The 11,714-nt window shown below is 38.9% G+C and overlaps 1 protein-coding gene across 1 annotated transcript; it reads right to left on the minus strand.

Annotated features, from left to right (window-relative positions):
- Nucleotides 1–1,865: 1,865 nt before the first annotated feature.
- On the minus strand, nt 1,866–9,034 carry LOC147613576 (uncharacterized). Its single transcript, XM_086781193.1, has 7 exons — nt 8,347–9,034; nt 8,030–8,101; nt 7,864–7,931; nt 7,615–7,747; nt 2,603–2,683; nt 2,360–2,449; nt 1,866–2,266 (listed from the first exon to the last, which is right to left on the minus strand). Exons 1-7 carry the CDS (start codon nt 8,731–8,733, stop codon nt 2,132–2,134), a joined length of 966 nt encoding a protein of 321 aa, XP_086637319.1. The 5' UTR covers nt 8,734–9,034; the 3' UTR covers nt 1,866–2,131.
- Nucleotides 9,035–11,714: the final 2,680 nt, after the last annotated feature.

Genomic DNA, 11,714 nt, shown 5'->3' on the forward strand with positions numbered 1-11,714 from the left:
TTGGCACTTGACTTAATAATTTTTATTTTATAATTTTATCTTTTTTCCTTTTTGACCTATATTAAATGCAGGTGTGCACATATACCACATAGGGGTTTTCTCATTAATTTATGCATATAAACCTTGCTAATTTTGCTAAATTTTGTTTTTTTATTTTAATATATTTACTTATGAGGCCTTGAAAATTTGAACACAATATTTTTCATACCCAATTAAATTTAATGTTTAGTAAGAGGGATCTTACACCCCTCGCCAGTCAAGTTTCCAGCTTTTTGATGTCTACTTGGTTATGCTTCGTCGGTTCCATCCTCTCTTTGTTTCTAGAAACATTATGATGGCATTCGTGTTTTCATCTAACTTTGTCGATGTGTATTCTTCCATAAATGTTGCATGTGTGTTTCCATCTTACATGATAATGTGTATTCTTTACACGTAGCTACTAACATTTTGCCTGCTCTTCGTATCGCTATCTTGTTAGCCTATTTGTGGTGTTTGGTGATGATCGTGTTGAGGTAGTCATGTTTTACGGGTCTTCCTCTTTAGGAATCATTGACCTGTTTGCCATTTTCGATGTTTAAGCTCTTTTTGCTGTCTTGTGTCAGCTTGGATGTAAATCTTGGCTCGACATGTCATCTGATGTCTCTGAGTCCAACTGGTCTCATGGAAGCATCCCTAACCCATGTGTCACTGGCCATGGCTCAAAAACTAGTCCTTTGCCCAACCACAATAAGTCCCGATCTCCTATAAAGGCTCAGACTCCACACTCAACAACCCTTGTAGCTCCTAGATGCCTAAATTTAGCCATCTAGGAAGAGGGATTGCATAAGTAATACACACACGCAAACACAAACACAAACACAAACACAAACACATGCATATTTGCATGCACGTATGCATGCACACACATGTACATGCACATAGACACACACATACACGCATACGTACACACACATGCATGTAGACACACACATGTACACATACGTACACACATACGTACACATACGTACACACTTTTTTTTTAATCAACAAAAATTTATAATACCCCCACTTTGATCAAGTGTAGGGAAAATGTTTATAGACCTCCACTGGGTCTAGAATTATTAAACAAGACGTCGAACACATTGCACTCTAGAAGAGCCACAACCTTCAAGTTTTCTCTAGCCACCCTCTTAGCCATGAACCTCTAAGGAGCCACACATACAACTGTAACCCAATGCCATGGCACACACGCCCACCATAGAATGACACACATACTTACACATTTTCATGATACACATGCATGTGTCTTTGCATGAGACTACTCCCACTGTGATCGACAAAGCTCTAGACTTGTTGACACTAACACATGGTCTTACAAAGGTTTGCAAACCTTGTGAGACCACCACGGTCATCGAAGAAGCCAAAACCATCAGGATTTCTGCACAACGTCCAATGTGCAGGCTTCTCCTCACTGCATATGAGAAGACCCTTATGCTTCTAAGGCTTTAGACCTTTAACATTAATAAAGAAAGAATCTATATCAGAGCACCATCCTGCCAGCTTTCACATGCTCCACGTGTGAGGGTGCACAGAGCAAGCAGTTGACACGTACTCCTAGTCTCTGTGGTGGTTGGGGACGACGAAGCTAATGACAAAATCGTTTCTCTGTTCGAGTCTCAAAACAAAACCATCTTTGTGGTTAGGGATGACGAAGCTAATGACAAAAGCGTTTCTCTCTTTGAATCTCAAAACGAGTCTGCTTGTCTCTGTCCCCAGCTTGAAAAACAAAAAAGACTCAGCCCATTGGAAGTACAAACTACTTACAATAATATACACCAAACATATGTGTGTACGCGGGCATGCGTGCGAGAGAGAGACACACTTGAAAACTTGTCTATTCACACTCATCTCAATTTAGACATGAGACTCTGAGCCCATTAGAAGCATAAACTACACGATACACCCAATATGTGTGTGAGAGAGAGAGAGAGAGATATACTTGAAAACTTGTCTATTCACACTCATCTCAATTCAGACATGAGACAGAGCCCATTAGAAGGATTTGAAGGCTTACAATAAAGCATAAACTACACTATACACCCAATGTGGACGGCCCTGCCCTACTCATTAAAGTTATTGGAGGAGCCAGAAATTATTCAAAGGGATCTTCTCTTGTATTATTACTATTATTGTTGTTGTTGTTGTTGTTGGAGCTGGCATGCTGTCGAGCTTGTTGGTGGCCAGCTTGGAGGATAATGGCAACTTCGGCAGCTGCCATGGTGGCCTCCTGCTCATGTTTTCTCTCGATAGTGATGATGTGATTAAGATCAAAATGATGTTAATCTTGATTAATCATGATAATGGGAAGATCTTGGAATACCTGTTGTTGGTGACGCCTCTGCAGCATGTTCATGGCGCGTACCATGATGTAGCAGGGCAGCAGAAAACCGGCAGCCCGAAACACAAAGAGCTGATCATCCATTGATGTCGATTAAAACTCAATTAGCTTGCTTTAATTACGAGATAACCATAGTTTGAGTGATCAAGCTCACTTAGCTAATTACTCCTGCGCTTGCAGCCATTATCGTAAGCAGATTATAAGAGAAGTTAGAGAGAAGCTTACAGTGAAAAACATGGAGGAGTCCTCTTGGGTGCTTGTGGCTGCGATGGCGATGGCATGGCGGAGGAGCAACAGGGCCATGAGCTAGTGATTGCCAAAAAAAAAAAAACATATACAAACCAATCCAAGATCAGCATTCTCATTTCTCAGTGTTTAATTGACTCTTGTAATACACACGTGCACTAAAATGTACTAAGACCACACACATGCCCACACTCACTCACCTCACCAAGGTTGCTTTTTGAGGGGGCGTCATCCTCGTTTTGGGACATTTTGATTCGTAAAATACAATCACTTCGAGTGATCGTCAAAAAATAAAATAAATTGTGAAAAATAGCGTTATTTCTACTAAACCCGTCATTTTAAAGGGTAACCTAGCCCGTCAAAAATCATCCTTGTAGCTCACTCTCACTACATGTGGTTGCGATCGGAGGACTTCCATGTTCTAACATATGCAACTTAGAAAGAGTGTGAGAAATTCACACACTATGTGAAGTTGTAGAATTAGGTTGTCTTAGATGCTTAGGGCTGCCTCCCACAATATGTTCTAGCATAAAAAACACATGTAACTTAGAAAGAGTGTGAGAAATTCACACACTGTGTGAAGTTTGTCTAGAATTGGGTGGTCTTAGGATGCTTAGGTCCATGTCCCACATGAACTTAGTAGACTTGCAAAGTGGTGGGTCATAGCTCACAAAGAAGGGACTAAGGCCATTATGTCCTCTAAAAAAGGCCAAGTAAGTTTCATTACTAACCATTTATCTTTCACTTTTGTTGCTTTCGTGAGTTTATTTTGAGAAAGATTAAATGCAAAAGCAAAGTTCCAAATGCAACTCTCATGCACCAACCTCCAATATTTGGATGAAGTAAGTAATAAACAGAAAGAAAAATAAAATAACATCCAAGGCTTTGATTCTTATACACAGTGTATAGGGAGCCAAGAAATTGCAAGGCTTGACTATTAAAGTTATCTCTTGTGAGATTTGCTAACACCCAATTTCTCATTGGCAGCATTTCTCTACATAATGCATTTTTGGAGGTTGGAGACCAACAACGAAAAGTTGGGTTGCAAGCTTTCACTTTTCATTTCAACCGCCAATGCGGATTGAACTAGATTCTTGCTCCTTATAATAGGTAGAGAGGACGGCCATAGATTACTTTTGGAAGCCCAAAGTGTCATACACATATGTGGATGTTTACTCATGTGCCCATCATCTCCTTTTCCACTTCTGAAGGAATTTTACATGCCCAAAGGATAGGCACTGGTAAAGTAATGACAATCTCTTAATATAGATTATGTGAGAATCTCCCTCTTTATGACACCCCCAATCTCTTAATATAGATTATGTGAGAATCTCCCTCTTTATGACACCCCCAAGTTTCAGTATGATTGCTTTTGGACTTATTTTAGGGTGTGTAAAGCCTTGGTGGCTTAGTGCTTGGCATGAAATTGCCACAACTTGGGGCCCTCAAGAGTGTTGAAATATACAAGTGAATAGGGTGTGTGCGGGAACAAGCCCTTGGCTAGAGGCTGTAAAAGAGAATCTGTAAATGAGAGAGAACCTGTGAAAAGGTGAGAAGCATCTACTGGGAGAGAATAAAGGGTAGCATGAGGAGATTTAGAAGGTGTGGAGATATTCTGGGAGAGGTGGAGAGAATCAAGCAAAAGAGGTGGAGTGAATCAAGGAGAAATCAGTGGGATTAGATGCTTGGATGTAAACTCTATAAATTGAGGCATTGGCCTAATGAGAATTTGCTGGTTTTTGATTATCCATGCCTACAGTAAGCTATCAGTTAATTGCTCACTAAAATTATCATCTAATCTCTTGTTAATAATGTTGATTCTAGCATTTGATCCACCATAGCTCATCACATTACTGTAATTTTAACATGGTATCAGAGCCTAGCCTAGAATCCATCAAGTTTATGAGCCCATTATCTAACTAATTAGAATTAGTAGATGATTACGAAATAATCACTTTTTTTTAGTTATTTTCAAGTAGCCCACTGTACCCCCAGTCGGTGGAGGGACTTGATCTCCCTCTAGGAGCAACATTAGCTCAAGCCCTTGTAGCCATACATAGCTATCTCACCTGTGCTCCAGCCAAGCTAATTAGTGTAGCAAACTGCCTACAAAAGCTCACGATTTTCGCTAATTTGCAGGTGCCATTTTTTTTGAGAAAAAATGATCTCTTCTTCTCCAGTTGCAATGGGTCTAATTCCTCTTGGACCTAGGGGTTTTCAAGGGTGCTCTACAAGCTGGTGAAGTCAGAATTTGATTTGATCAAGTCTACAATGAGATCCAAGCTCTTCATCAAATCTGCAGCAGCAGCAGGTGACTTTGGTAAAACAGAGATTAAGCATTCAATGTTTGGTCAAATCTTGTGTTTTTTGGCTTAATCCTCTACTAGACTAATTGCTATTGATGGCCTTGAAAGGATTTGAGCTCATTTGAACTCTAAGGCCTTAGATATGGGCTCCCCGCATACTCTGTTTTCTGCACATAAAACAGAGGATTAATTTACTAATTAGTGATTAATCAATACTAATCACTATTTTTTGGTACAATTGAGGATTCAAATTAACCATTAGGTATCTGATACAGATCCCTATAACTTCAGATTGTGATTCGGAGATGGTTTGATACTCCAACCATTCCGTACAAATTGGTTACCCTTGATTTAATTTATTTTCTGGTGATTTTATGCTGATAAATCTGTTGTAATCATCTCCTAAACACTAGATTGAGTTGTAAAAGGGTAGACACTGCCCTTGAATCTTGAAATTGGATCAAGAGGTAATACCCTCTTCACATTATCATGAGTAAGGCACAAGAAATAGCCAAATTTAATGGGGAGCAGTTTTCCACATGGCAGACAAAAACCATGTATCTGCTCATGAGGAAAAATTTGTGGGGGCTAGTTGAGGGAAGAGATGAATGCCCAGAGGTGAGGAAAAAATGAGTGAAAGATCAGGAATGAAAAAGCATTGGGATGTATCGCACTCAGTTTAAATGTGATGAAATCATTCATCACATCATAGGGATATAATAGGCAAAAGATGCATGGGATGAACTCAATAAATTATTTGGCACACAAGCTAAAAATTCAAAGATAAATCTGTTAATGCAATTCTACAAATTGGATATGAAGGAAAGTGAACCTTTAATCACACACTTGAACAGATATAAAAGCATTAAGCAACAACTGGCAGCTATTGGCAAAAAGGTAGAAGATGATGAGACACTAGCAGTACTTTTGAAGAGTGTGGACAAAGGTGAATATGAAAACATTGTAGCAACACTAAAGAATGTACCTGAATTGAAGCTACATGAGATAGAAGAAGCTCTACTAGAGCAAGGGAGCAGAGGCAAAGAGAAGAAATGGCTCGACTCAACAGCAGGAGAAGAAAAAGCATTTTTCACCCGAGGAGGATTCTCTCGAGGACGAGGATGAGGAAGAGGCAGAGTAGGAGGAAGGACCTTCACTTGCCACAACTGTGGAAAGCCAGGACACATGGCAAGAGAATGCTACAGTAAACCCAGTGAAGAAGGAACGACATCGGCAAACTTCATGGAGGTTCCTAAGGAAGTGAAGTTAGATCATCTTTTTTGAGAGAGAGAGAGAGAGAGAGAGAGAGAGAGAGAGAGAGAGAGAGAGAAACCCTATAACCTAATGTAACTTGCCCCAACAGAGTAAAACCTCCTCTGAGCCACCGATGATGTAGGCCATGTGGTAGATGTATGTATGAGCACTTTAGTCAAGGTCACGGACACTTGTAGTAGCCTTAGACACATAGAGAGAGAGAGTGTCAAAGACTATGAGTTTAGGGACTTGAGGCACTGGTCGCAGACTATCAAGTAAGAGGGAAACTTGGTATAGGGTCCAGGTGTGCTAGGAGTATTCACTTGAGGGGAGGTGTTGAAATATACATGTGAATAGGGTGTGTGCGGGAGCAAGCCCTTGGCTAGAGGCTGTAAAAGAGAATTTGTAAATGTGAGAGAACCTGTAAAAAGGGGAGAAGCATCTACTGGGAGAGAATAAAGGGTAGCATGAGGAGATTTAGGAGGTGTGGAGATATTCTAAGAGAGGTGGAGAGAATCAAACAAAAGAGGTGGAGTGAATCAAGGAGAAATCAGTGGGATTAGATGCTTGGATATAAACTCTATAAATTAAGGCATTGGCCTAATGAGAATTTGCTGGTTTTTTATTATCTATGCCTACATTAAGCTATCAGTTAATTATTCACTAATTAATCATCTTAATTATGGTCTAATCTCTTGTTAATGATGTTGATTCTAGTATTTGATCCACCATAGCTCATCACATTGCTGTAATTTTAACAAAGAGACATCTACACAATGTTAGCATTATTGCGTTTTTGGTTCCTTTACTTAATGAATGTATTTCTTAAGCCAAAATGTATCGAATTAGAATCGGTTTCTCTCTCTCTCTCTCTCTCTCTCTCTCTCTCTCTCTCTCTCTCAATGTAAATTTGATTAGAAATATTGATCCTCCTTTCAAAAATAGGATCAATATTTCAAATCATGTATGTAAATGTGAATATATATAATTTGAAAGCAAAAATATAATACATAAAACAAATACAAGTTTACATTTTGTACTGTATTTTTACTTTCAGAATATATATATATTACATTTACATTATATATATTACATTTTTAATATATAACGTAAATGTACATATAGCAATATATATACAATAAACAATATATTGAATATATGTCTACAATAAACACTATATGTCTACAATATATTTGTAGACATATTTTCAATATATTGTTTATGTATATAGACATATATAGTAAATGTAATATATTGCATTTACATTTATACATATGTCTACAATATATATTTACATTTTGTATTGTTTTTCTACTTTCAGATTATATATATATAATATTTATATTTTGAAAGTAGGATCAATATTTCTAATCACATTTACGTTTTATTTTTTTGAAAGAAAAGAGAGCAGCAGAACGGCACCATGCTTACAATGAGAGCAGCAGAACGGCAACATGCTGCGCTGCTCGAGTTGGTCTCCTCGTACTCTGCGTCCAAAAAATGGCGCTGCGCTGCCGCCATCGCCAGCAAGCGTTGGTCACCCAGCTCAATAGTGTACTCATCGCTGCAAGCAATTCATTAATTAAAAAAAACAAAAAAAAACGAAATGAATTAATCCACGCAAAATCATAAATACAAGCTAATTCTCCCACAGAAATAAAAAAACAAATTATTTATCACCTGGAAGCGTCGCTGGGGAGCAGTTGAGGAGAAGTAGTGGGAGACGCCGTGTAGCCGCTCTTGTATGGCTACAGGGATCAAAATCAAATTATCAACTTAGACAGAATTGACGTAATTAGTTTAATCCAAAATGCTTAGCTTCACACTAATCAATCCTCTCACTTGCCTGCTGACAGATTTCGCACGTGGTGTCCCCCTTCTCGTCGCACCAGCGTTGGACGCACTTACGGTGCGCATACTGCCCAGACAAAGCAACCCGGCTAATCAATTTAATAATTAGAGAGAAGCTTGTTACAGTTAATTAACCTTGGACTAATTAGCAGTATAATCGGAGTTGATGAAGAAAAAGGAAGATAACCCAAATTAAATACAAGGCGGCCACACCGATTCGAAGCAAGATCTTAACCAGGATTAATTAGACGCATGGTGCATTAAGGTGATCAAACGAGATTAGTTAGAATTAGCATAGATTCATGTAAGCACCTTCAGACTGCCGGAGCAAGCACAAGGGTTGTCTAGTTTGACCATCTCCTCCTCTTCTTGGCAGATTCTGCACTCTGCGATATTATTAGCTGTGGTGCCATGATTGCCCTCGTCTTTCTTAACTACAACAACTAAAACTGCATCCGATGATTTCTTCTGCGGCTGATCACCATCATCATCAGTATTTAGGTCTGGTGAATGACAAAAAGGCTGTCCTCTGCTTGAACAAACCAGCCGATTTACATCCAAACACATGAAAGGATAGTCTCCCATGCTTGCAAGGCAACAGGCGAGGCTAGAGAGAGCTGATTGTGTGTGTGTGTGAGAGAGAGAGAGAGAGAGAGAGAGAGAGAGAGAGTGAGTGAGTGAGAGAAGGGCAACGCACATTAACCTTCAAAGGGAATTAAGGCTGACATGTTGCAAAGAGGAGACAGAAAGAGTGGCCAGTGAAGTCAGGCTGCAAAGGAGACGGCACGTTTTTGGAGGAAGGAAAGAGGTAACCATAACCAAGGACTTGAAGGGTGAGGCCACCCCACATTGAAGATTTCAAAAGTAGACAAGCTCCACCCCATTGCAAGGAAGAAGGAGATGAAGGGCAAATGGCCAAAGGGTGAATATTACGATGGAGAGGGCGGCCCCTTGGAGGAGGTCCCCTCCTCGTGTTGGCCATAGCCAACAAGCACTCACGGTGAACCTCTCTAACTGTACTTAAATGGAGGGCCCCTTCTCTCTCTCTCTCTCTCTCTCTCTCTCTCTCTCTCTCACACACACACACACATATTGCCCTTCTTAAATTTCAACCCTTGTATTTCCACTCATTTATGACTTCACTTAGATCTTTCCTTAGTTTCCAAAACTTATATCATATCTTCTACTAATTTAATCAAACCTTTCCTAAATACCTTCTACTTTAATTAGACCTTTCCTAAGCTTCCAATATTGTATCTTCATCATGTGTCCTTTTCCCCAAGAAAATCTTACAGATCTATTATGTCTCCATGTCATGTGCCATGTGACTCAAGAACAAAATGTGCATACAATACACCAGACATTGAGGGGCAGTCCCACATTGTCATTGGAAAAGATCCAAACCCACTATTAGAATTTGTGTGCAAATGTTCTGACTAGGTGCCATGTCACCAATTTCTCTACACTCTTCTATGGGAAAGAACGACTCCATCTTGCTTTATATTAACAAAAAAAAACTCTTTAATGCCATTTTAAAGGCAATTATTCCCTTCTACATGTCCTCAATTCTTTCTTAAACACTTTTACTCAAGGCTCTAATCTTGCTTTATGCTAGTTAAAAATAACCTTTAATGCCATTAAAAAAAAAATATGTCAAAAACAATCTTTAATGCCATTTCAAAGGTAGTTATTCCCTCTTCAACCTTGTTGCCTAACCCAACTCCTTCCTCACCAAAAACAACCATGCTCCTTTCTCCGCTTTGCAATTTTGCACATCTTATCCAATTAAAAAAGCTCTTCATATACCATTAACATGTAAAATACTTACTATATATTTTACGTAGGTAGTCATTCACACAGTCTACTTAGATGCTCCTTCATTCAAGATGTCTCGCATGCATTCTCAAAAGCAAACACCTTTAATGTCTCTACTAACCCTTTCCTAGTGTGGGCACTTTTTTTCTTCTTTTGCACAATTTAATAATTTTCAAATGTAGGTCCATGTCAATATTCAAGAGAAATGTCAATGTCATATCATACACCATTTTAACTTGCCTTCATGCTCCCATCATTTTTCCCACTTCACTCCACCTACTTCAAGTGTTTGTGACCTTGCCACTGTCACCATTGTAATGCACCACTCATTATGTAGGCAAATGGTTGAGCTTACTTTATCCACCATTAAAGGTTTTATGATGCACCTCTAAAATTGACTATTTTCGTACATAACAAGCTCTAAATAGCTCTATAAATTATTGAGCATATTATAAAGTTTGAGGTTTTTAGGATGACTATTAAATTCTTTCATTAAGTGAGAAACGTGCCTTTCCTAATTTGTCTTAAGTGTGCCTTACCTTTGAAGTTATAACCCACAAAATGTTTTATATTTAACTCCATACTAGAAATTTGATTTCGTTCTTGGAATACAGAATGATATTGTTTCCTTACAAAAAAACCATGAAGATCCCATCTTTAGGTATAAATTTTGATATTTTCAAGAGTATATATGCATCTCAAGGACAACAAGGTTGTTCTTTTTATCATTTAAAGGCAATGTTTCCTCAAAAGTAGCTCCATACAACAAGTCATATCTACATTAAAATAAAGCCATTACATATGGGGTGTATGAATTTTAGAACTCTGTGTGTGTGCATGCACACACGCACACACATAGAGTTCTAAATAAAGCCATTACATATGGGGTGCATGAACTTTAGAACAGTGTGTGTGTGTGTGTGTGTGTGTGTGTGTGTGTGTGTGTGTGTGTACGTGCATGCATGTGTGCGTACACGTGTGTATGTGTGTGTGCATGTGTTCACACATGCATGCTCGTATGCATACATGTGCTCAGGCATAGCAATTGGCCATGAGGGGGATCCACAAAATATTTGAGGAAAGTTCTTGAAAGACTTTGCTATTTTTATTCACACTAAAAGTTGAGTTTACGACTACTATCACAGCATAGGAGGACTCATTAGCTAGATACTGAGAGCTGTAGAGTTCAGAGATTGACATAGTTGTTGATTAGATGTCATTGGATCAACAAGGATTGGGTGTTGGAATGCCCCAAACTTTGTACCATAGTGCCAAAGGTTTTAGGTCAATCTAGATGTGCACTTCGTATATATGAAGTGCACATCTAGATACTGAGTTGTAGAGTTCAGAGATTGACATAGTTGTTGATTAGATGTCATTGGAGCAACAAGGATTGGGTGTTGGAATGCCCCAAACTTTGTACCGTAGTGCCAAAGGTTTTAGGTCAATCTAGATGTGCACTTCGTATATGAAGTGGCTTGTGCATCTTGTAAAAGATGGCTATATAAATAATCCAACTTGAGAAGAGTATATTTATGGGTACAGAGTTACTCATAGAGGAGTATGGATTTACTCAACCAAATCGAGGGAAATATTTGGCGTTTTGATAGAAAAGGTAAAGTGGATCTCGTTCCTCTTTATTTCGCGCCCAAAAAAAGAAGAAGCAAACTTGTACGTATTTGTGTTTTCTAATATGTTTATGAAGTGCATACGAGGACCAATGTGGATAGGCATGTATCTACCCGTGGGCTGGGAGTGGTACTCTCATTGGTGCACATTACTCTTGATGTTCTAGCAGTGCGTAGACACCATATACATTACATAGACGTTGCCTATGTGGAAATCATCTTCGTTGTAAGATGTGT

Source organism: Cibotium barometz, chromosome 43 (genome assembly GCF_041138505.1).
Source record: "Cibotium barometz isolate CiBa-2024 chromosome 43, ASM4113850v1, whole genome shotgun sequence".
NCBI classification, from domain to species: domain Eukaryota; kingdom Viridiplantae; phylum Streptophyta; class Polypodiopsida; order Cyatheales; family Cibotiaceae; genus Cibotium; species Cibotium barometz.